The 27018-nt window shown below is 42.3% G+C and overlaps 1 protein-coding gene across 1 annotated transcript; it reads right to left on the bottom strand.

Annotated features, from left to right (window-relative positions):
• Positions 1–657: 657 nt before the first annotated feature.
• Positions 658–27018, bottom strand: NR1D2 (nuclear receptor subfamily 1 group D member 2). The gene is made up of 8 exons (XM_059920415.1): positions 26923–27018; positions 20361–20627; positions 19351–19439; positions 17308–17452; positions 14854–15476; positions 12931–13116; positions 10323–10533; positions 658–4052 (listed from the first exon to the last, which is right to left on the bottom strand). The coding sequence occupies exons 1-8, from the start codon at positions 26936–26938 to the stop codon at positions 3856–3858; spliced, it is 1734 nt and encodes a 577-aa protein (XP_059776398.1). The 5' UTR covers positions 26939–27018; the 3' UTR covers positions 658–3855.

The raw sequence follows: 27018 nt of genomic DNA, 5'->3' as shown, positions 1-27018 counted from the left end.
GTGGAGAAAGTTTGGGAAGAACTACATCCCACTAAACCCTTCCTTAGGATCCACGATGCACATCTGCTCATTAGAGAACAGGAATGCCATAAAGACATCTCAGTAACCCTGGTTAACCCAGTATTGCCGCATTTGTTTAATCAAGAAGCCCATTTCTCCCACCTAACATCGATTAATATTCACAGAGAAGTAGTGGATATTACTGGTCTTGGAAACAACTGCAGGGAATGCTGATTTCAGTAACTACCTTAACTCGGCCCGCCTGGCTGCAACCACTGGGAAAGGGAAAAGGAGGTCGTGGTCCTGCTCAGGCTCCTTACCCCATCCACGGCCAAGGCTGAGTCTCAGCTACACCAGGTACCCTACCCCTTCCTCTCTCACCATCTCCTTCCCAGAAGACCACCTTACCAAATACGGCAAACCACTGTTCAGCTGGCATTACAGAAAACAGTAATGATCCTTGATGGAATCTCTAAACAAACTCTACAACAGTCTTCTTTTTAAAACAGCCCTGCATACAGACATGCCCCCTCCCCACACTGAATCAGAGATCTGTTCAATGCATAGGAGACCCTGCTCTGCTCCAGGGAAAAGTAGTCAGTTAAATTATAGATGGTCTTACCAAAAAGTCAGGAGAGAAAGATACCAAAAACCACAGCTGGTTAGAAATAATATTTATTATTCCCTCCCCCCATGTACAGATTACTTTTCAGAAACAGGAAGATATTATCCATGTCTTCATCAATAACAGTTTGTAGAAAATAAACGTAATTCCTATCTTGTCAACAATATAGTTCTATCATTTTTTTTAAAACAATAGCCATTTTATTTTTCCATGTTAGTTCAAGAATAGCTTCAAGTTTTATGTTTCAGATCAAATCAAGACAATCTTTGTTTCTAGGTAATTTCCTGACAGAGCCCCTCCCCCCAGCCCCTAAAAAATTCTATATCCTAAGTGATAAACTCCTCTTGTACATTCAGCAAACTTTATATTGGAAAAGAATAACTGAGATAGGTACTTACTCTCGTGCACAGTAATAAATCTAGCTGAGCTTCTACACCTTGCTTTGCAATGATGTTTACATAAAATAAATCATATCTTATCAAGTTACAATGGTAATTTCTTGAAATGTAGTTACGAAAGCTATACACTTAATCCACTGAAATTTCCTTCTAATTTCTGAATCTGTAATTAAACCATCGCCATAAGGAAAAGCTTCATCCCAAGAAGATGTTCCCCCTTTTCCTCAGCTATTTCTCTCTAAAGGCTTGAACCCTCTCTCAGATCATGTAAAGAGATACATTAAAAGCACAGGAAAAAAATGTTTTAGCTCGCTGACATAATGCCCTTAAGTTTGCTGACATAATGCCCATATTTTAACTTTAAAATGTAAAATCAGAGTTAAAGCATCACTTAATTCATACAGTACATTGTTCATTAATCAACAGTGTCCCACCAACTCAGAAGTTCCCTAAACTGTTTGTCTTCTCCGCATTTAGTAGGTTTAGGACCAATGACTCACATCAAAGAATGTGCTTGTAATAGGCTGCTGGTTTAATTCTAGAATTAGAAGTTTCAATCTTGGGCTATTTTCAAATACAGAAATGCTATGAGTGGCATATGAACTATTAATTTTGTTTCCCATTACCTACAGGAAGAATTTGTTCAAATAAAATTTTACAAGACAAAATGCAAATCTCTATACCTATATATAGATGTATACATGTATATATTGAACCTAACTAAAGTTTTATAAGCAATACTAACATAGTTCTGGTTACACATTCCTAAAGACTTAGTAACTGTTTTAAAGATATATGTTATAAAGAGGCTTATGCAAAAGGCAAAAATTAAGAAACAACATGATCTTTGAGGTTTTCAGTATTACTTCAAAAAAGCTGTTTCTATTCCCCATAGAAGAAAACTGTGCATTTATCTTAGAAAAAAAAATTATAAAAAGATAATGCTATCATGTAAAGAGTTCACAAAAACTATACTGTATATCCCATAAAAGTCATACCTATTTAAGGTAAATCACGATTATGGTTTATATTGTATTACAGACATCACCATCACCTTTCCTCTTTAATAATGAGAGGGTTTAACTCTGTTTTAACTTAACTAGTGCCACAGAAATTCAAGTCCCAGTAGCAACAAGTTAAACAAGGTTACAAAATAAGGCATTCTGCTCACATGTCATTAAAGTAACAGGCTGAGTATAGTAAAATGGGATCTTTTCATTTTTGTAATTTTATACAATCCAAAAATTATATAGAAGGCAACTTTACCCAAAAATCCAATTAATTGCTATCTTCCAGGGCAACAGAAAAACATACATAAAATCCTCAACTTTTTGGCAATTTTCTCCAACTGCCATAAAGAGGCTGATCTTATCTATTTAATAAAGCCCAGTATCAGAAATATGGATGAAACGTCTCTGACTATGCCATTTCTAAGCCTGTAGGTCACACACTAAATGATTTTTCAAATCACAGATTAAATCTAATTTGACAAAATCCCTGTAGTGTTATTTAGGGGGAAAAAAACAAGTGGATTCAGAACACACTTGCACACCCACACTCACACACACAGGCACACATCAACATATTGAACAGTTTTCTTAAACATTGGTTGGTTCTCCAGAAAGACTCCAAATATTTATCATCAAGCTACAGCATGTGCGTAAGGGGCAGCAATGCAACTTTCTTAGCACAAAGTAAGAATCTGAATGAACTTTTAAACAACTAGTACCTGAACCAAAGATTTTGCCAAAGATGAACTCTGAAATACATGTTTTTTGAAATCTGGACTCAACTGCCTGTTGCACTTGTACATTAAGTGTTGCTTAGATAAACAAAAATAGAGCATAAATTCATTACTATCTAAAGATTTAAAGCAATGGTTATGTCATCAACAGGTAAAATGCACCTAATTTGGGTCTTTTGACACCTCTTGTTTTAAGTTTATTGTATGATAAAGTTCTTCACAGTTTAAAATATTGTGAAGAAATATATTTATATATAACTATATTCACATAGATAATATGTACACATACTATGTGTTTAATGTACCCATAAACTTTGAATATGTGTGTGCCAGAAGGATAACCCACACATACGCAGGAACCCTGAATAATAGATTGGTGTGGACTGTGAAATGATTTCTCAGAAATGCATAGAAATAAAAAGAGTATTATTGTGAATAATTATAATAACAAAACTTTTACCGCATTTACATAGTGCCTATCTCCCAGGAGGTAAATATGCTTTCTAGACAGTCGTCAGCATCTCTGTGAGGTGGGGCATTGGGAACACGATCAAGTCTCATCTTCCACAACCAGCGAGCCTGTCCAGGACCACACACTTTCACGGTGGCAGAGTGGAGCACAGACAAGGAGGTTTCCTAACTTGCAAAGGCTCCAATCACCAGATCAAACAGTCTTGGGGTGAAATCAAGTTTCCATCTTACAAGAGAACTTCCACCACAAAGGATTAATTTATAAGTCCTCATATACTTGTGATTGTGCATTATATTTGTACCACAGGGAGATCAAAATGGTTTTTGGTTTTGGCAGATGAAAAAGTCTAACATTCAGTGTGACTATAATTCAGTGTAACTTCTCCAGTTTAAGTGCAACACCGCTGACTGGTCTACCGGGGGATGGCGGTCAATGTCTAAGCATGGCTGAAGAAATCTCAAACAAACAGCTGCTGCCTGGTCACAGAGGCGGCCTGCAGTCTCATGTTGTCTTAGAGGTCTCTCCTACCTCCACGTACGGTACACACGTAAATAAGCATTTCAGCACAAAATACACAGTCAGCATGAATCAGTTCATGTTTAAATAAACAAAGGCCTTAGGGGTGAACTTTAAAGGCCAAGAGCTCCTCGGAGTGCATGTTGTTTAAAGATCGAAGATCTGGCAACTTTAGAAGAAGTTTTGTAAAAATAGAGGCCTCGTTTGGATGGTTTTTCATTATTAAGGTCCTTAGGGCGCGGATGAGCGTTTCCTGCAAAGCCTCCACAGAGTTGACGTTTTCTATCCCGGATCGATCTGAGGGAGAGTGAGGAAGAGGGCGAGATGGAGGAGAGGACGTGTTATTAACATTAAATACAAATATAATCCGTGCTCGTCGGTCTCATTAATGAATTCAAAACAAGGTTTTACACACTGCAACAGAGGCAAAAGATAACTGACAGAATTTTTAAAATCCCAATGGCAAATTTTTATAGCTATTTATTATCAAAATATATATCACATAGTTCATTTGATAAATCAAAATTCTTTATAGTGATTAGGTATCTGCTCACAAAAATCTAGAGGTTCTGATTTTTAAAATTAGATGCTATCTAATTTCAGCTGCTTCTGATTGGCGAAACGAAATGAGTCATGTGGTTTAGCAGTGTATTTTCCTCTCATGTGGAACATACCACACCTGCACGTCACCATAGGTGGCAGGCACCTGAGACCCACGAGTGGATCCCTCTTCCCTTGGGTGGGCCAGACTCACTCACTACTAATGAATAAAACATTGTAGAAAAAACAGTGGCTTCCACCTTAGGCAAGCTCTCACTCGCTTGCCCTGAGGAAAGCCGGATGCCATGTGAGATGCCCTATGAAGTGGCCTGAGTGCGAGGGAATTGAGGGTGGTCCCCAGCCGCCAGCCAGCCAGGAACTGAGGTGCTCAGTCCAACGACTGCAGGGAATGACTCCTGCCAACCACCACGTGAATAAGCCTGGAAGCGGATCCTGCCCTCGTGGAGCCTTCATGTGAGACCACAGCCTGCCCACAGCTCGACTGCAACCTCCTAAGAAACCCTGAGCCAGAGGCACCCATATCCTAACCCTCAGAGATAACAAATGTGTGCATTTTTAAGCCACTGAGTTTTCGGGTAATTTGTTATGCAGTAGTAGATAACTAACATAGTATGCAACTTTATTACCTAGTTACATTAACTTGCATTCACTTTCACTTAGCAAACTGTGTTTATTAAATTCATCATACAAAAATGTTAATAAATTAGTGATTCAGCATAAACCAGCAATAAAGGAAAGTATCCTTAAATGAGCCAAACTTATGTTGTTTGCCATGGACTTTTTTCATCAGCATGGGCTATTTCTTCCCTTTACAATAGGAGACCGTAGTGCACAAGAAATATTCAATGGCTCCAAGTATAGGGGGTTGTAATTAACAAGAAAAGGACTTCTCTAAGGAAGCAAAATTCTCTGGCCATTTACACCCTTTTTTCATTTTTTTTACAAGGAAATCAAGGAGGTCTTACATTATAACTGATAGCTGAAAAACGTTACTTGCAATGCAAACATTCAGAACAAGGACTAAAATTTAATAGTAAAGGGGGGGAAAGTTTCATTAACTTAAATGCAGGAAAAAATGATGAAAATAGTTTTATATTACATTTAATAAAATTTGGATTATGACTACAACTGTGTGCTAATTCTTATAGGAAAAGAAACAAACTGAATGTTGACTACTGGCTGGGGGGCGGAGGGAGTCATGATTTATCACACAAAATTGTGAGATGGACAAAAGATCTCTTTTGACACTTGACTCTGGCCATACAATCATAAGGGTCATCTCTGCAAAACTACTTAAAGCTTTCAATCATGCTTCCAAGACTCTCCTTGCCTTTAATGTTCAAGTAATTGTTTTCTTTAACAGCCTTGCATTTACTAATTCATTCACCAAACACTTATTCTGTGATGGGTGCTAGGGAATTAGCAGTGAACATAACAAACAAACCTCCCCTTCCTTTAGAGAGCTCATATTTGGACAGAAGAAAGTAATAGGTTTACATTGTATCATCAGTAATTTACAATAACAACTGGGAAAGAATGACGGTGATCCCCACAAACAAAATAATCTAGATGGCAAAGAAAGAAACAGACAGGAAGTGGGAAAGGACATTTGAGTTGGTATTACACGTGGTTGGTCCTCCAGCGAATATCTTGTGTTTCGGTGACCTATACTTATGTAGTCAACCCCCTTCGGGGAAACAGATGCCTATACTGTACCTAAAAATGTTAATCATATTACATTTTTCTAAAACCATGCTTTCATGATTTGAAGGCCAGAGGACCTAACTACAAATCTAGCTGGATCACAGAACAACGATCCTCTAGAAACTGCAACATTAGAATGCACAGACTGAAATGGAAATTCACCTTGCAAATGATGCCCTAAGTGCTATACTACTACCTGCGTAAGTTAACTCATGATACGGCTTTCTACTTCCTTAACTATCTCCCAAGCTTGTCCTCCTCACCAACTGTGCTCCTGATGCATATTCACTTCCTACGCGATGGAAGTTGAATTCCTTCAACGAAGTCTCCATGAGGACAGCTGAAACCCACATCCAGGTGAGCCCTGGTCTCACACCCACAGGCCAGTCTCTAATCTTCAACTGGAAGTGACTGCGGCCATTACACACAACCTGAAAAAGAATTTACCTTCCAGGTATAATTCCTCTTCTCTCCATGGTATCAAGAGTCTTCCAATCTCACAGGCAAATAAATACCATGTTTGAGACTGCTCTCTCCCTTAGCAGCTAGAGCTATTCTGTTAACAAGCGGTAGAGTGGGAAGGCTTCTGAAGCTAGACTAACAGGAGTTCAAATGCCTGATCAGCCCATTATGAAAAATGTGACCCTGGGCAAATTATTCAAGCCCCCTGTTCCTCAAATTCCTTGCCTGTCGTAACTGAGGATAACATGTCCTAGCTCACATTCAAGGTCTGTTGTGAAGACGAAATTATATAATGAGATCATTAACTAGCATTTCTTCAGACAATCACCACCAGAACAGAACAAGAACCAGAAGGCAAGTGTAGATTCCAAGAAAAACAAAAGCTATTTTGAATATAAAGCAAACTATAATGTTGCTTAATTCTAAACAGTTAACAGAGAATATAAATAAATAACCCATTCGTTATCTGACCCTGGAACACGCCCTTCAGGAAGGGCAGGTTTAGGGGAGAGTCTCTGTTGCCTTGTTACCCTTTCAGCCCCACCATGTGAACGCTATGAGCACTATTCACGTGATCATGCTACGACAAATGCTGACGTTTTACTGTTCAACTTTTAACATCAACTGATAAATAAAGCACGGAAAATAGTCACATTATAGAACAGAACGTAAATATTTTCATTCTTGACAACGCAGAAGAAATGTTAGCACAGAAGAAGCCGGGATGTGGAGAAAGGAGGGCCCTGTGTCCCTGGATGGTGAGAATATTCTATCTAAACTATCTGAGAGGTTATGAGAGAGTGAGTGAGCAAAGACTGCGAGCATGTTAAATTTATAAATAAAACCAATAAAGTAGCAGAAAAAAATAAAACATAAAAATTGAGGGGGAAAAGTGAGAGGGACCTTGTTTTTTTTTTTTCTAATTTATTTTTGGCTGCATTGGGTCTTTGTTGCTGCACGCGGGCTTTCTCCAGTTGCGGCGAGCGGGGCTACTCTGCGTTGCGGTGCATGGGCTTCCCATTGAGGTGGCTTCTCTTGTTGTGGAGCACGGGCTCTAGGCGCACAGGCTTCAATAGTTGCGGCACAGGGGCTCTAGAGCGCAGGCTCAGTAGCTGTGGCATGTGGGCTCAGTAGTTGTGGCTCGCGGGCTCTAGAGCACAGGCTCTGTAGTTGTGGTGCACGGGCTTAGCTGCTCTGCGGCATGTGAGATCTTCCCGGCCCAGGGCTCGAACCCGTGTCCCCTGCATTGGCAGGCGGATTCTTAACCACTGCGCCACCAGGGAAGCCCCGAGAAGGAACTTTTATTTATCAGTTACATCTACTAAATAAAAAGAGGCATAGTATTTAGAGTTGGGTCAGCAACCATCAGAACAATTAAAAAGAAAGATGGTTAGAAATCTAGTTCTCTGAAGAACAGGCTAGGAATAAAAGAAGGAAGGCTTTCCATTTTATACTCTTCTATAGTTATGGAATTTTATTTTCCTGCTTTAAGAACAACAATAGTTCTTTTCAAGTGACAAAGCTTTAAATTCGACATGAACACTATCATATATTTGAGTGAAACAACAAATTTTAAAATGCACGCATGCTGTGTTGCCTGTGTATCTTCATATATAAACACAACACAAACAAGAATGCCTTACCATCTTTTACAGTCAGTCTCTCCCCTTTGGTACCATCTATCAATAAGCAGGCAAATGGACAAACGGATGGACGGGTGAATGGAGAGAGGCAGACCCCCTAATGCTAACAGTGGTCTTTCTTGGCAGTGATATTATCATCTTTATTTTCATCTTAATGTTTTCTAATTTCTCAAAGAACCCCTATTATTCTTATGATAACAAAAGAAGGCTTTTTCAAAATTAAAATTTGAAACATAAAAATCACGTTCCTGGTGGAAAACACAACTGAAGTAGCATGGTTCTGGCAGAGAGCTCCCCTTTACCCCTTGGCCTTCTTTTCTTCCCCTGAACTACCTCGGGGACATAGTCCCTCCATCCCCCCTCCTCTGCCACAACCTATTTCAGGAGAGTTCACTCCACTGCCTCATACCTGGAGTCATTTCAACAGCCTCTCAACCTGACTCTCCAGCTCTGATGACTCACCTGTCTAATCCACCCAGGACAAAAATGCAGAACTAAGTTTAAAGCACCGCTTTGTTCATGCCAGATCATTCCCCTACTTACGACGTTACACTGACTTATTTCAGTTACAGCTCTTCTGTTTAGCTCGCACAGCTGTCACTCTGTAACCCCCTGCTCCCCTCACCCCAAGCCTTCTGTGCACCCCAGGCTTTGGCCCCGCCCCATGCCCTCCCTCACCTCTGGCTGGGAAAACCTAATACCCCATCCTCCCCACAAAGCCTTCTCAGATGACTTCATCTTCCTTCCTAAACTCCTACCTACCTCAGTCAGAACCAAGCAGTTTAGTAACACAAAGCTTTCTGTGTTGGTTCTGTCTCTCCAAATGGAACACAAAGCTTGTGTCTTAATGCTTGTTCTGTCTCCCCCGAGCACCTAGCACTTAAGGCATATTCATCAGATAAAGAAGTTAACAAGTATGGATTACCTTTATTTCACAATTACAGATTTAGTAATCGGATGACAACTCAAACCATTACTAATTCCTCATGAAGAGAATGCGAAATGGTAGGTAAGTGCAAGAGGCATTACAAGGTTACTGAGAAAACAGGCATCCCTCACTGACACAGTCCATTCAAACTATTCCCATAAGTGTGCATTTTTAGCTACCCAGGTAGAGCTGATCAGAAAAGGTAGCCAAATAATGCTTGCAAATGGCATAAGTTTTTTATACCACTGGCGTGCAACAGGCCCTTTAAGATATACAAAGAGCTTCCTCTCCTTAAGGATCGCTGATGTAAGAGTTACTGACTTACAGTCCAGCCACATAACCAGGGGCCACAACCTATACTTTACAACCCTCACGGTGCTCAGCACAAGGTCTTTTACGCAGTAGGAGGCAAATGGGAAACTTAAAGTAAGTCATATCAAAATACTGTCTAATGCTCAACAAATGGTTTAAAATAAAGTTAGCGATACCTAAAAATGGCTGGCACTTTCTTACATGTCCCCAAGAAAGTCACTGTCTCAATTTCCAATTTGCTATTGGGAATAATCTCTGCCTTACTAACTACTGTCTGAGTTGAAATACTTTGGTCAGAAATAACTGCAATATAATGCAAGGTGGCAGGGAAGTTGGGAAACACCATCAATGACTCATATAAATAAACATTAAATGATAGGACTCAACAATCTTGGAGGCTCCCATGGTACAATCCCTTCCTTTCACAGGATAAGGAAACCGAGACCCAAAGAGAAAATTACTTACCAAGTCACACAGAAAATTCAGTAGCAAAGCTGGTGAAAGCCTACAACTCATAATTCTCTGATTTTTGTTAACAAAACACAGTAATACATCTTGATACTTGTAACATTTTCAAGTAACCCACATAATATTTTAACTAAAACTTAGATTCATATTATGACCACCTACCTAGAAATACACAATGTTCCAAAAAATAAATGCATGAAATAATGCTTTAGACTTGTAAAAAATCATGAACAAAAGCTAAAGACTAAGAGTGGTATATGTGAGGCCCAGATCTAAACATCCTTTTATCCCTATACAGCACTTTTGACTTCTACTGTCACGATAAAAAAAAAAAAAATTAATTATGCAAAAATACCAGATTCCTAGTTTAGCATCTTTCCGGAGGCCGTCTCCCCTCTACACAGCTTGCCGGAACCTGGCCGCCTGCCACCCTCTCCCCACTGGGCCACCGCACTCCAGGTGCCGCACGGTGGCCAGCAGCTCCCTTACCTGCAGAGACCAGGACAACTGCTGTAAACAGGCTCATCTCTTCACCACTAAGTCGGAGGGCATTCAGCTTCTCACTAAATTCAAACATAGAGTTTAGCAGATCCCCTGCTCCCATTGAGTGTAAGTCATCCACACTATACTTCTTTCCACTTAAAAAGGTGACAGTACGTTCCTTTGCGTCAAATAATGATGCAAACCGTACCATTAAAACCTGGAAAAAGAAAAAGACTTCAATGTATCTGGGGAAGTTCAATAGCAATACTAAAAAATAACTCAGTATTCAAGTCAGTTAAGAGACATCCTACACATAAAAAAAGAGTTGTAGAAGAAAAACTGAGTTTATTTTTACCCAGAACTATTTGCTTAAGACAAAATCTCCACCAAAGCGATAAATACTCTAGGAAGAGCATTAAAAAAATTCCAGCCACCGGTGGCAAAATACTCAAGTCCTGTGATCCTCTGAAACTATTAATAAAGATTCTGAAATGTAAATTCAAAATTAAAGCAGGCAAAAAAAAAAAAAGCCCAAAAACCGAAATTAAAGCAGGTAATAATGCCAAGAAAATTGAAACTGGGCCTTGGCCAAAGGCATTTAACAAACTCTTTAAGCTACCAAGTGTATCATATGGTCTCTAAGCCCTAAGTAAAAAGAGCAGTATTTCAATGCAACAACACTTGGAATCACCCAAACACCAAATGCAACCAAGGCAAATGCAGCAGACAAACTCTAATTAGTCTATTTTAAGAAAGCATAACCCAAAGAGACAATACACAAAGAAAACTATGATAGTAGGTGCTCCAGACATCAAGTTATAATGGAAATCCAGACCAAACCAGTCAACAACTGCTAACCTGCAGCACTCCCTCCACTATAGTAAACGGTAGCATCTAGGTCACATATTTCTCTCATAACCAGAGGAACACTGAACAAACACCTGCCCTTTGCAATGCTCCCAAGCAAAGACTTGTTTTACCCAAGACAACCCGAAAGAGAGTGAGCCTTCTAAGGAGATGGTGCTAGCTCTGCAACACAGCAATCTTCAGACAAATCACAAGGTGAAAAGAACACAAGTCCTGGAGCATGAGATTCGTGTTCTAGCCCTGACTGTGTTATGAATTTACTGGGAACCCAGGAAAGAAAAGTCTCTTCACCTCTCTGGGCTGTAGTTATCTAACCTCAAAACTGGGTGAATTGAACTCAATCTCTGACATCCCTTCTGACTTTAAACCTTAAGTCTAATGTTTTCCTTTGAACTGAAAACCCTAACCTACAGGTGTTTCTTTGGAATTCTATCACAGCTATTTTATTTACAAAAACATCTTCTCTGTTCTAGCTCAGGTGCCCCAGAGAACAGAACCGAAGGCAAGGGTTTATGTGCGAGGTGCACTGGCACATGTGAAAACAACAGGAGTTAAGAAAAAGGAAATGAGATGGAAAGGAAAGAGAGTCAGTATCAGAGGACATACTGCTAAGCTGGACACCACCTGACATCAAGAACAACTGAGAGCCGGATCCTGTGGGAACAGCCGAGGAAGTGAAGATCTTCCCCCAGCTCCCTTCCCCTGCTGATCAAAGACTGGGCCCACCCGGCATCAACGTCCCACCCACCCCCTGCATTTCAGGATAATGCCTACCTGAGTGCCGAGCAAGTGCTGAGACTTCTCCCACCTCAGCAGCAGCAGGGAAGCCCCGGGGCAGACAGGGGAGAGGTACCTAAGCAAGCACAGCGAGAGCCTCTGTCTGCATCCTACTCGAATTGGCAACAGGGGCTGCCCCAGGCCCAGGCAGAAGGCACCACAGCAAGAGAAGGTGGAGTAGCACAAGTAGCCAAGGATCCTGGAGTGAGGCGAGGCCATGAGGACCCACAGTGGTACATAAGAGATGTCTGCAACACCTCCCAAATATCCTACCATCTCCTAGGAGACAAAAACCACGATCTATTTACCCTTCGTGTCCAGTACTGAACACAGTAAACGCTGGGTTAGGCTTTCAGGAGGTGTCTAACTCGGGGAACCCACCAAGTCCACACCTGAAAGCGATTCTAGAACTCGGAGTTCATGTGCTGCAAACACAGTCCGTTTGTATCTCAAGTCCTAAGTAACTCAGCGTTTACCTTGTCTTTTCCCAAGATCCTGAGATGGTCATTCTTTTGTTGAAATTTTCAGCCTCTGGGCTATAAATACTTGTTGAGAAAAGAATCAAAGTAAAATACTACCTTCGACTTCCCTGGTGGCACAGTGGTTAAGAACCCACCTGCCAATGCAGGGGACACAGGTTCGATCCCTGGTCCGGGAAGACCCCACATGCTGCGGGGCAACTAAGTCCGTGCACCACAACTACTGAGCCTGCGCTCTAGAGCCCGCAAGCCACAACTACTGAGCCCGTGTGCCACAACTACTGAAGCCCATGCACCTAGAGCCTGTGCTCCACAAGAGAAGCCACTGCAATGAGAAGCCTGCGCGCCGCAACTAGAGAAAGCCCGTGTGCAGCAACGAAGACCCAATGCAGCCAAAATAAATAAATAAATTTATTTTAAAATAATAATAATAAAATAAAATAAAAATACTACCTTGCCCTGTATCAATATTCAGGATAAATAAAACCTACCTCGAAAGTCCCAGCCTTTAAAAGGTTGACCTGGTCATGTTGAGAGAGATCTCTGAACCCGGGAATACGCTTTGCAAACTCCACCACTTCCTTCACTGCTGGGGTGAAGCTCATCGAAAATTCTTCCCAGATTTCATGCCCCGATTTATGAGGATCCACATACGGAGACTTATTCATTGGACAAACCTAATACACACAAAACAGAAGAACTACTGAATTGTGAGAGGTGGTAAAGAAATTTCAAAGGTAGCATATCAATCAATGGAAACCCCATGAATATACCCTCCAACACGAGTAAAATCTACTAATATTAGCACTTTCTCCATTTGCTACTTGCCTTGTGACAGAGAGCCTCAGAGCAGCCTAACTTAAACAGCAGTTAACTTATCATAAAAAGAGGTAGCCTAAGAAAAAGTCCATCTATCACAAGCTAGTTAAAAAACCTGTTGCACAGGTTTGAGAGTTTATTTTGTAATATTGCTGCCATCTTGCACTGGGTTTTATGGTTTTCAAACAAATTCATACATATTCATTCACTTGATTCTCAACCTTACTACTTAGTCATGGCAGACATTATAATTACCATTTCTTAGATAAGGAAATGGGACTTTAAGAGGTTTAGTGATTTATCCAAATACACCTAGAAGTCACAGGCCTAGAGTCCAACCCCGCACTTAGTATTTCAAAACTCACTTTTTTCTAAATAGGCACAATTACACTGTTGTAATTTCAAACAGGAAAAGACAGTGAGATGCCTCACTTTTTTAAAAAAGGTCACTGACCACTTATTTCATATACAATGGTGTGACCACTGGCCTCCACTTGTTCAATTAGGACACAATGACTGGACATACAAGATGGACCTTCTAAACGAGGATTGGGGAGGAAAAAAATAGGAAGCCAAAGAAAGTATTAGGACACTACAAAGATTATGAAACATACACTGTATACTCTATTGGTAAAATCGGCCTTTAAATTTTCATTAAATCCATAGGAGATCGAGGAATGGGATGATTCTATAGCCATGGAGAATATCACAGAGCAGAACCTAAATGCTTACACGTTTTTTCCCTCCCTAACACAGCCACTAAGCCTAAAAAAATATGAGGCCACCTTCCAGATCCATGGAATCAAATACTTGTAAGTGACCCCAAAAAATCTAACGTTAGGATTGGGGTAGAGTCAACTATCTTGAAAATGAAAAAAGAAGATTTTAATTACCTGGCTATAGAAAATACCAAGCACTATCAAAGGATCTCATTGTGTAAACTGGAAGTGCCGTGGTACTGCTGTTTTGGATGAAATTTGGGCTGAATATAAACAATGTACTTTCATGTAGACTATTGTATTTGATGAAAACACTTAAATGATATGAGTAACATTAACTCATTCCATAGGATGAAGTCTGAGAAAATCCTTATAAACCAGTGAATTATATTAAACTATGCCTAAATTTTCAAACAACAAAACATCCATGTTCTATATCCAAAGATCTTTTTGCACTATAATGGTTAAAGAAAACACTTTCCTTCTAAATCAAGGAATTACTGACCATGGCAAGCTAAAAGATCAGCCCTCTGAGAAAATCCCAAAGCTAGTGAGGCAATGATTAACCTGAACGCTTCAAGTTTGAAAAGGATTTCTAAGAATTAAAGGACCAATTCTTCATGATCCATATTTTACATAAAATCCTAATCCCAATCATAGTACCAATCAAATAGCATGCCTGTACCTAGCTCTGTATGAAATCAGCTCATTCAGCAAATGATGTTTATTAAAAATATTTGACCTAAAGTACTGCGCAAAATTGATTCTGTAAATCTGTTAGGTTTTCTGACACCCCCGCCCCTGTCCTCTGAATAGAAGAAAGCCTTCAAAGCTTTCCTTGATACAAAGTGAGCAAAAAAAGTGATTTCACTATACCAGATGCATTCTCCCTCCAGCGTTGCACAGGTAACTATTCTTGTTCTCATTCCGAGAACATCCATCTACGGACACTCTATCACATACTCTCTGAGCGTAAGCATTGGAGAAGTTCACACCATGTCCGTTTGTAACACAAATGGCACGCCCGTTGGCGTAAGGCATCACGCTCCTCCCTCTGTACTGTGCACCGAGATGCTGCTGGCTCTCACTACAAGGAAAGTGGCTGCTAAGCCCACCGCCACAACGGTCATCATTCAAGTTATACTGCTCCACATTCTTAGGAATCCGTTCTCTCGGCGGCTGCGTGGTCTCTGCCGAGTTTTCTCGCTGCTCCTGATTATACATAAAGGTATCCTTGTGCGCCCTGGTTACCATGCCAATCACTTCTTCCTTGGCAAAATCCGAAGAGGGAGCAGAGCTTTTGATGTTCTCTTGCTCCAGCTGGGGCCTGGGTCGCAGCTGTTCCTGGGCTGGTAAAGCTGTCTGCTCCTGATGCTCTACTAATGGGTCATTCTGCACATGACCACTGAACTGGCTGTTCATCATGGTCTTCATCGCACTCTGCATCTCAATTAGCATCCTCTGTTTCTCACGCTTAGGAATACGACCAAACCGAACAGCTATTGAAGAAAAAGATATTTAACATCTGCATTCTAAACAAGACCCGTTTATACAAAATAACACAAAACTGGCTCTGATAGCTATGGCTTCTAGTCATATGAGTAAAGAACATCCATTTGTGTCTGGCCCAAATTATCCTTAACTTGCTGGTTATGTTTTTCTGGTACCACAGGAAGTGGGAGCAGGAAGAGAATGTTTCGTTTTTCTCTCAAAATAAAGCTAAGAAGATCTCTAGGGTATTTTATAAGCAAAGCCTAAGAAAGAAATTTGGAATTAACTAATGAAAATCAGTTTGCGGCAGACCAGCATTACTGTACAGCACCTTACTAAGAAAGCTGAAGGCTCTGCTCTCAAGAAGGCACATGTGATTCAGCTACCCACATCCACCAATGCTGATGGAACCCGTAGGTACAATCACTCCCCGAATGACCTCTGTCCATTCATTTTTGTAACCTTATTCTCAAGACCCAACTATGAAGGGATCTCCTTTTCCAACTTCTTAAAAATCTTTAAAAAAAAAAAAAAAAAAAAAAAGAAAAATCACAGTCAATTGAAATGTAGTTATTGGAAAATAAACTTGCTGGATTTTAATTAAAATCAATGAAACAAAAATAAAATCATTCATCCTGCACTACCTTAGAGACTAGTCTTAGAATGAGTCCTGTTTCCAACGTTCATATCCCTAGGGGGGAAAAGCTTCTTTCCACCTAACATGTATACAGAGATAATAAAAATTCAATATCCACCCAGCAAGAAAGCCTCACTAATCTAACTACAGCCTCTGGCGTTGTCACGACCACAGACAGACAACGTTATCATGGTGCACACTCTACCTCTGCTTCCTCCTGTACAACTGATGGCCATTTTTACTCTTTTTGGGGAAATCACAATATCCATCAACTTTGGATTAGTATTTCTAGTGCTATAGAAAAATTTTTCAAGCAACTGGAAATACAAAACATCAATTGCTGAAACCTGTCATTCAAGAACCTCATTACAACACTATATTTCTGCGTCGGTACAATACTAGAGTAATCTAAAGGACTGCTTAAATGACCCTTCCCTAGATAAATACAAGGTTCATTCTTTGCAATTCTTAATTAACTCTACGAAGCCAATCCCTCTGAAAACCTCATACTCCTCTATTATGTTACTTAGAACACAATGAGACTATCCAAAAATGATTTCCCAAGAACAACGGACAGAAGAGTCACATCTTCCAGGGACGTCATCCATAAATAATACTAAAGGTCCTGCAAATCCCCACAACCTTTATTTTCCACGGGAGTGGGTCATGCCAGAAATGAGCAACCACCTCCACTCCAGACCCTGACGTCTCTTTCAATTTTGCATCTCCTTTCAAAGTATTCAGAATCAGTGCCCTAAAAGCACTGTCAGGACTATCTGGACTAAGAAGTGACAGAGCTGATTCACGTAGGGAGGAATGGGTTCCTCAGGACTGCTAAGAGAGCACGGAAAAAAGCCAAGGACTCCTATATCAAGAAAAAGTAAATCTTTTTTTTTTTTTTTTTTTTTTTTAGGAAAAAGAAAAAGTATTCAAATTGCGTAGGGAAAAAATGGGTCTTTTTTTCACAGGCAAGCAACAAAAAAAGAAGAGAGCCAAAAGCTGTTTCTGGGGTGATGATGCTAAAATTTTGACTTGAATGAATTTGGCATCCTACAAGGCATCAAAATGTGTTTTCTAAAATCTGTTTCACCCTGAGCACAAGGGGGCCATTGGTAATCGGCTTATAGCTCCGGTTTATGCTGAGAAATAAGGGCCAAGCTCCACGCGCTTTAAGGAGAGCACTCTTTAAACTGGGGACGTACCATCTCTCGACATTCCAACAGACAGACACTTTTTGAAACGACACTGCTGACATCTGTTCCTATTCATTCTCATTATAGAGCAGTTTTCATTCTTCAGGCACTTCTTGTACTGAATGTTTTGCTGAATGCTTCTCCGGAAAAAGCCCTAAGAACAAAGGAAGACGTAGCCATCCATTTAAAAACACCCAGATGAACCCCTTGTAAGCGTCCTCCCACACCTCACCAGCCAGGACACTGGTAGCCACCAGGAAGTAACTCTGGCTTAGAGCTGAGGGAAGCAGAACACTGACACACACAGTTTAACTGGGTTCTTACCGACATCAGCAAGCACCTGTGCCTCCTAGCCAAGCAAAGCCCTTCTTCCATGCTTCCCGCTGGAGAATCTCAGTACCGCCGAAGACCCCTGCCCACCCAACCCCCGTCCTACACTCTACCCTGTTACCAGCCCTGCCTGCCGCCACGCTCTCCGGCTCACGCTTTAATCACATACAAATTCCAAAACCCTTGAAACATGAATGACATTTTCAACAAGCTGACAGAGAAATGTGTTCCATACCATAACTTCCTCACTAGAACTAAGCATTACGTTGGTAGAACTCGGTCTTTCCTGGATTATTACCTGCTGACACCAGCGAGGCCTACTTATACGTGCCAGATGTTCCTGGCTACTTGTCCGCAACAGGTAAGTGTCACACCACACGCTACAGACCAACTAAGGATCCAGGAAAGACAGTTCCCAGCTAGACGGCTACACAGAACTGCCTTCACTACACAATTTAAGTTGATGCTCTGTGAGTGGTCTTCAAAGATCTCCAGCTTAATGGTTCCCTTGACTTTTTCAGGAAAATCAAAATTACCAAAATTATTTTAAACTGTACTTCCCTTGACTATCATAACTAACCACGTTTTTGATGAATCTATATTAGTAATTATGGGATACAACATTTTTATACTTTGTTACTGCAGTAATATACTTGGACACTATAATATATGAGCTAGACACATCTTTAAGAGCAATTATGTGTGGTATTTATCAGGAATACACAACTAGGCTCAGGTGCTTGTGGCTTTTGTTTCCCTAGCTATAAAGTGAGACTAATGCCTGTCTCACATTATTTCATATTTTTGTAAAAAAAAAAAAAAAAAAACAACTATTAATAGAATTTTAAAACAGTGGAAAAGTGCTACATCTGTACAAAATACTGAGTAGCGCTGTGAAGTGATCGAGCCATTAAGAGCTACAAAATTCACAATTCATTCAGAGCCACCCTAGAAAATATTTTCTCTTTCATCATGTACATTCACTGTTTTGCTCACCCAACACATCCTGCCAAACTGGATTCCTGCTTCAGTCAGAGAACAGCAAGAGCACGTGTCTTGGCCATGTTAATTTTAGATATTCAGGAGAAAGGATTGCGCCAGATTAGAAAAGAGAGAGATTCCCTAGATATAAGTAGGAGGTGCAGACTTCTCACTTGGAATTATCTGACTCAGGAATATTCAACTAAACTTACAAATGAGCTTTCCCAAGGGCTCAACTTATACTCAAGATTCTTTTACTTACTTGGCATCACTTCTGAAGAGAGCACATTTTTACAAACATCTAGGAATTACTCCCAACTCCTAGCACCCGACACTGTCAGAATGTCAAAGTATCTGATGAGACCCACTGGACGTCTGGTTTAAACTAAGCCCCAGAAAGGCAGTAGCGCCGCGCCTGCTCTGCTCCCTGCTGTCCGCCACCACCTAGAACAGTGCCTGACACACTAATGAATAGACACTTCACACCATGCTTAAGTTTGAGTGAGATAGCAAATTTATTTTGATCAAAATTTTAAAGAAAAAAGAAACACTTTCACTGAATTTAAAATATATTTTTCAAAACAAGTTATGTTTATACACTACATAAAATGCTTAAAACTTTAAGAGGAACAGCTGACTTCTCTCCTCCTCCCGGATTATCAATTGTGTAAATTGGCAATCCTAACTGCAATTTCTTTAATCCCAGAATCGGTAGCTTAAAGAAACAAAAGCATGCTTTACCTTACAGCCTTCACAAGCATGAACTCCATAGTGGAATCCTGACGCCACATCCCCACAGACTTTACACAGTAGAACCATGCCACTAAACTCTAAGGCACAAACAGACACAAAAGTGAAATGCTGGAAGAAAAACTAAAATTGTTTGTTTTCTTTCTAACTGAATATTTTATTTTGTTCAGCCTGTAAGTACTTTAAAAATATACAAATCTACTTTTATAACGTAAAAGAAAAATCTTTACACCAAATTGACAAATCAAAAGAAATCATGAATTTCTTTTAAACAGTTTATGGCACTGCCAAAAATATCTCAGAGAGCTGGTTTTTCCATTCCCGATGATTTTAAACATACACTGAAATTTTATAAATCTAGAGTTACTTTACATCAGACATGCAACCAGAGCTAAGAAAACAATCCTGCTGGATAAGAATTAAGAAGTTAGCCAGAGGTGTCAATCAACAAAAGGTGCAAAGGGGTGTCTCCACAGGCTGCTGTACAAATACTCCGTTCAACTCACCTGCAGGTACCAGTCAGGTCCCATCTCTTCCTGATCCTGCCCTGTACCAGCCCATCACCTCCACACTCACTCAGGGATCCAAATTTCCACGACTCATTTGGATATCCCAATCCTCTAAATGTTCCTAGCTCCAACTTCATGAAAGCAAACCCCTTTCCACGAGTAAGTACTCCGTTCTAGAAACCAGATTCAGCACTAGGAGTGCAGAAGAGAGAGAACTGTGAAATGGGGTAAGAGGCTACCCTCGAAGGAAACATGGTCAGACAAGAGTACATAACCACAGATCTTGCTCTGCAGCAAGAACCAATTATGACAGCCCCTAGGCTGCAACTTTTCAGATCATCACTGATTTCTTACCTAACTACTGAACTACGATTACCCAGAAGGGAGTGAAAATTATACCCAAAAATAAAATGGTCCCCCAAATGAACAGCTGATAAAACAAGCCCCACCTGCAACTGGTGGCACCAACCTTTAGAAAACTAAATAACTCACTTGTCACTGCACTGTGACTCTTCGTCATCCCAGGTGCACTCGATTTGCTTGTTTTCATAGAACAATCTATCCGATCATTCTTCAGGATGCCTTCAATATTGGAGAGATCGCCATTTTTGGGATTCCCGTTGTTATCAGAATTAGTGCTAGTTGGAGAAGATGGGACAGAGGAGGAGGAGGACTGGAAACTGTTCTCGGAGCCCTCACTGTGACAAGAGGCAGGGCTAGAGGCTGAGCTGGAAGAACTGATGTAGGCAATCACACCTCCTAGAAAAGATGGGGGAAATCAGATAATTAGATACACAATAATACATATTTTCTACTTTTGCAAATCTGAACAGTAAAGTCACTAACTTTAGAAACAGGTTAATGATTAAAATTACCGCACAAGGAAAAAGTTAACTTATTTTCTTCCTTATTTCCTACTGTTCTTCTTGCTTCCACAAGGTTCAAAGCCAAACAATTCCCACTGATTTAAAAAGTAAGCAGGTTCTCATTGGCTTTGTTATTCTGAGCACATGCAGATCCAAACCTAAAGCTTTTCATCTTCCAATGTATTCCTAAAAGGAATGAAAAACGTTCCTGAGCTACAACATAGAGTAATCAAGTTGTTTTGGCCGTGAAGAAATCTGGTTCTGGTCTTGTCTGTGCGTCCTTCATTATACCTTTACATGGAACAATCCCAGAACAATGGGTTCATCATTTAACTCCCCCAGCACTTGGCTAAAACACAGGTCAATCAGGAACAGACGTAACACTTGGAACTCTGGATAAAGTAGTTTATCTGGAAATGAAAAACCTTTCATAGCTGTTGCCCCCAGAATCTTTCTGTCGTGATGTTCCCCAAAGACTCTATGACTATCCACTAAACCCCAGTTCCACATACTGCCTTCTCCACCTACTTCTGCCGTTGGACTTGCAGACACCCTTATCACTAAGCCCAGACTAGAGAAGGCACCCTCAGGAATGAGCATTTTGAACAAGTTCTCCAGGTGATTCTTTGCATATTGAAGTTTAAGAATAGCTACAACTAGTGAACTCAAGCACAAACTGGCCCCCAGTTTTCAAGGTTGATTTTTTCACCGACTTAACTGCCTGAATATCTCTAATACACTGTGAATCCAGAGAAAAACTATTTTAACCTGGAAGTCTATCAAATGTCGTGTTACTGGGTAAAACCACTGTGCCCTCTGTTTTCATAAAACTTCAGAGATCTAAAGGTCATATTAGAAATTCCAGGTGGTAGCAAACTGCTACTTTTTTCTCACTTACCTCCACTGGGAACAGGATACGAAGAAAAATATTATCCTTAGTCCTCAATAAATTCCCAAAGGAAGGTCTCACAGCTATTTATCTTTTCTAAAGGACACTTCAGGTAGTAAATTCACTAACATCTCAAGAGGATAAAAGGTGAGGAAGTTAGACCTTCCCAGGGCCAGCACTTGAGTCAGCCATTTACACCCACGAGGTCTTCTAACTACCTCAGCTTAGAAATAAACTTCTAGATATCCGAGCTATCCTGATGGCTTAAGAACTGGATTAAAGCACTGACTAGGCAATAGACGGTATTAACTACCCAGAACACACCTTCCTTTGCAAAAGCTCCAAAATCAAATCTAAGAAAAATTACTGGGCTGTTATCAATCCAGTTAAGATCCAACTCCTGTCTTTAGGGAATCAACAGTCATTTACAGGAAGCATTTGTGCCAAGAACCATGGAACCAAAGATGACCCATCAAGAAGCAGCTACATTTTCTTAGCAAGACCTTCAACACTGATTTAGTTGTGTTAGCATCTACCAGACACCAATCTACCCACCTGACGGTTAGCAAGCCAAAAACATTAAAATTTAATTTCCTAGAAGGCAAGGGGTACATCTAGCAGTTCCTCAACCCAATGAAGAAGGGGAAGTGAAAAATACAAGACACCAACAACGCGGAGAATAAAATGACAAAATTTCACACCACATTTCATCCTCACAAGAACCCTATAAAATTAACTTCCATTTTTCCATTCTACAGAAGAGGAACTCAGAGAGGTTAATACAGCTACTAAGTGGCAGGGCCAGGGTTGAAAGTCAAGGCTGTCTAATTCCAGAGTACAGAGTATTATTTCTTACTGAGAAGACCTGGGCAAGCAGGTCACTTTCAATCTCTCTAAACCTGAGTCATCTTCTATAAAATGGCAATATCTGCCAGAGTTATGATAAGATTGAAATGAAATGGTGTTCATAAAAGGGGATTATTAAAATAAGCGATTTCTACAGAGACAGTTTTTAATGGTAACACAAGAAAGGTAAAATCCCTGAACCAGCAAGTCCCAACAGCTCCAGAAACAGGCAGAACCTCAAGCTAAAATTAGCTGAGGCAGAGTCTTCTCTATTTTTAGTTGAAAAGGACCCTGGAGCTGGGCCAGGTTCCCAGGCTAGGGCTTACCCAGTGGTCAATGTCAGCCAGTATCAAACTCTGTAGTGCTGGGAAGCACTTACTGTCCCGGCATATACTGGGGTATTCTTACCCTAATTCTAGGCTCACCCGTCATCACCCACCCCCACTGCCCATCATCCCGGAAAATATGCCTGAGTTCAACTCATGAGTGTACTTTTCTGCCTAGTGACTTAGAACCAAACATTTTTACCTTTAAGAAGTTTTAGTTTTCTCATTTTAAAAGTAGGTGTTTAATCATTTCTACTCACAAGATGATAGAGTGGACCTAACGAAGCACTAAACTTCCAATTGTGTCCCAGTGTCAGGGCTCCAGAGATCAAGATGGTCCCTTCCCTAAAAGGCTTTAAAGGCCAGCTGGGGAGACAGCCTTGTTAACCAGTCATTCCAATGCAACGTGAGCAATGTTTCTTACAAACTACTGCGAACTGCTGACAGCACAAGAGCACTATAGAGGGCAGAGATCGTGAGCCAAGGTGAAAATAAGTGGGGTCTTAAAGAATATGTTAAGTTTTTAAATGATGTACTACAGAAGAGATTATTTAAGAAAACAAAAACCATGGTGACAAAAAACAAATAGGTCTTATTTTGTAAAACTGTGTTCTTGTCTCCATGTAAATTGCTGGGAAGCGGTAGGGGGGCAAGTGTAACCTAGTGTCTGGGGAAAAAAAACCCTACTGACTAGCAACAAGATTAAAAAAGAGGAATGATGAAATGGGGAAGCTCTACTGACCCCTGCCTTTTCCACCAGCTATGACCCTGTACCACGGCAAACAACATGGACCCCCGAGGAGACAGGACCACCAAGCTTTGCATATGCCTTCAAATGTTACGTGGGCTTCAACCTAGCACAGCTTGTGCTCCCCAAGTGAATTACGTGCATCTGGCTCTCCCACTTGCCTGGGTAAGTTACTCACTTCAGTTCACTTTGACCCTCATCTTCAAATGGTGACAACAGCACCTTCCTTCATAGAGTTAATGTGAGGCACCAAAGCAGCAACACATGTAAAGGGCCTGGCACATAAATGCTCAACAGATACTGGTGATTATTATTTTACCGTCATTATACTGGAAGAGTTGGACCAGGATAGTTCAAACAAAACTAACCCTCTCTATCCACGCTTCTTTCCTTCAATTCTGAACATGTCACGTGGACCCAGTGGTTTCCCTGCAGGTTCTTATTTCCAGGCCACCTTCTGACTCCCTCAACTCCAATGACTAGTCAGGCAACTTCCTTCTTCACTTCTGATTCTTCCCATTACCTTACTGTTTCTCTCTCCCAGTGAGAAACAGAGTAGACTACAGATTTGTAAAGATAACGATGGCCTATGTGGGAATGTTTTAATAATTTTTAAAATGTGCATCACAGCCACAGTTATGAAGTGTGTACAATATGTTATTTACTTTAAAGAACTTGGTATACTCAATCAAAATCTGTGACAAGAATGTATAGAGTCAATTTCTACAGCTTCACTGTTTCCCCTCTGTATTAATCACGGAAAGGGCAGAGACACAGTGAGTCATGATTTACAGCACAGTTACATGAAATGGTCACTGGGTGAATAGATATTGACTAATAAAATGTTATCCACCCAAAGGAAGGGGTCAGAGGCTGCCACACAGCACTGAATTTGGCCCCACCCCAGCCTACATTTACAACAACGTGACGGAAGTTCAAGGGAACGCTTATCAACGCTCCTTCAGACAGAGGGATGGCAGAAAGAGTATACTGGATTACAGCTTGTGACAGCTTGAACTTGGAGCCAAATGGAAAAAGAGAAAATTTAAGAATGATAATGGCAAGTCCCTACAGTTCAGCTCAAACAATTATCTGCACAATGGATGAAACCTAGCTTCAAATCAGTTCACATGAAAAGGATCTAGCTGACCGCAAGGCTACTGTGAGTCAGCAAAGCAATATGCTACAAAAGCCAAGCCTGCCAGAGAACTCATTTACAAGCAGCATCCCCAGCTTGGAACCTGGTAACTGACCAACAACTTCCACTTCTGGATGCCACATCCCAGAGGGCAACAAGGATGATGATGAGGAAAAAAACAACACTGACCAAGGACCAAGAGATGTGAACCGGTGATTGGGGGGGGGGGGGGGGGCGGGTCAGCAATCATCCCAAGGAAATTTTATAATTTGTAGCCACACTTTAAAATCAAAATTAAGGGGCTTCCTTAGTGGCACAGTGGTTAAGAATCCTCCTGCCAATGCAGGGGACACGGGTTCGAGCCCTGGTCCGGGAAGATCCCACATGCCGCAGAGCAACTAAGCCCGTGAGCCACAACTACTGAGCCTGCAACCTACAGCCCATGCTCTGCAACAAGAGAAGCCACTGCAGTGAGAAGCCCGCACACCGCAGCGAAGAGTAGCCCCCCGTCACCGCAACTAGAGAAAGCACGCGCACAGCAACAAAGACCCAGTGCAGACAAAAATAAATTAATTAAATAAATTAATTAAAATCAAAATTAAGTTCACTGATAATGTTCCAGGAAGGCTCAAATCAGACAAAAACTTTCTAATCACTTGAGCCGGCCCACCTTATCCGACCACGAAGCTGGAAGAATTCATTCACGCTGGGTTAGACGAGGCTGAACTGTATAATCTCTAAATCCTTACCAAGTAAAAGTTTAATTCCATAATAGAGTTACTTAAATTTTTAAACTATCCTCAAAGCTTAAGTAGGCCCACAGGTAATTAAAACACAGAAAAATGGCGCTTTTTTTTTTTAATGTTTGTGGAACGTTCACAATTTGTTATCAAGGCATGGTTTAGAACATATAATAACTTAAAAAATAATCACTGGCTGTTTCTGCAACCTCACTGGCTTTAGGTAAAAGGCCATCCTTCGCTGGGGGAAGGGGGGGCAGCTAAAAGGGCAGAAGCGAGCCTGGTATTGCTCTGTGGCGTTGCAACAGGAACTGTGGCAAGAAAGGGATTGACAGAGTCAAATTCTGTTATCCTGAGACTTCCCTGGCGGTCCAGTGGTTAGGACTGGGGCTTCCACTGCTGGGGGCCCCAGTTCAATCCCTGGTCCCGGAACTAAGATCCCACAGACAATTAAAAAAAAAAAAAAAATCTGTTACCAGATTCAGGAAAGACCAGTGACCCATGGGTTTAAAGCAATTAAGCGAATTGACAAGGACCAGCTGTACAGGAGGCCCAGGAGTCACCCGGGGTCACCGCCCACATGAGCCGAGGGCTTCGCTAAGGGTGGAATCCCTCACGGTCCCGACTGGCGCCTCGGGCGTATTCATCACGGAAGGTGTGCAAGGTCTGTCGCGTCCCCGAGCAGATCGTTAAAACTGATTTTCTTTCTTTCTTTTTTTTTTTGGTAAACACGAGGCAGCGCCACAACCGGGACCTTCCTCCGCCCGCCCGCCGGGCGACCCCGGAGGGTCTCGTGTCGGGGAAGCCCCACGCCGGCCCCGCGGGCCCTCCTCCGGCCCGAGCGCGTCCACGCCCCGCGCTTCGCCCGCCCGCCAGGCCCCGGCTCTGCACGCCGGCGGAGGACACTGAGGCCTCCGCTCTCGCTCGGGGCCGCCGGGCCGCGGGTTCCCGGGGCGCGCACGCGCGGCCCTCTCCGCGGCAAACAACCCCGCGGGGGAGGAGGGGGATCGCGGCCACGTCACAGCCCGGAGGGCTCCGGGGGCGGGGCCTCCGCGGGCTGCGGCGCTCCCGGCCGGCGCGCGCCCCGCCCCCACGTGTCCCTGCGGCCCCGGGAATGTGGGTCACGGAGCCGCGCGGCCTCACGTGTCCCCGCCCGCCGCCGCCGCCCCCAGCGCCCATTATGTAATGCCGCGTCACGCGCCCGCCCAGCCAACCGGCGCCCGCGCGCCGCCGAACGTAAACACAGCGCGCACGTGGCTCGCGCGGCCGGGCCATGTGAGGGGGGGCCGGGCCGGCGCCGTCAGGCCGCGCCGCGGCGTTGCGGTCGGCCAGCAGGGCGGTCTCGGGCCGGGCCGGCGGGCGACGAGCACCGAGCCCGACGCGGGTCCGCGGCGCGCGGCGGCCCTCCCGCCGGCCCCGGGCCCCCGCCGCCGCCCTCGCAGTGCCCGCCGGGCTCCGAGCGCCCCTCGGCCGCGCCCCACCCGCCGCAGTCGGCTCTTACCCGCATTCACCTCCATGGTGCCCTCGGGGAGGGGGCCGGGGCCGCCCGATCCCGCAGAGCGGGCAGCGCCGCCGCCGCCTCAGCGCCGCGCCGCCC

The sequence above is a fragment of the Balaenoptera ricei genome, chromosome 4 (assembly GCF_028023285.1).
Source record: "Balaenoptera ricei isolate mBalRic1 chromosome 4, mBalRic1.hap2, whole genome shotgun sequence".
NCBI classification, from domain to species: domain Eukaryota; kingdom Metazoa; phylum Chordata; class Mammalia; order Artiodactyla; family Balaenopteridae; genus Balaenoptera; species Balaenoptera ricei.
Note: the sequence above shows the minus strand (reverse complement) of the source record. Positions and strands in the feature narration are given on the sequence as shown.

Excerpts from the sequence above, each read along its gene's own strand:
- NR1D2 (XM_059920415.1), bottom strand. Across the intron at positions 17,453-19,350 it reads ATGCTTGTGAAGGCTGTAAG|GGCTTTTTCCGGAGAAGCAT; the intron begins GTAAAGCATGCT and ends CTTTGTTCTTAG. Across the intron at positions 10,534-12,930 it reads TAAAGGCTGGGACTTTCGAG|GTTTTAATGGTACGGTTTGC; the intron begins GTAGGTTTTATT and ends TTCTTTTTCCAG.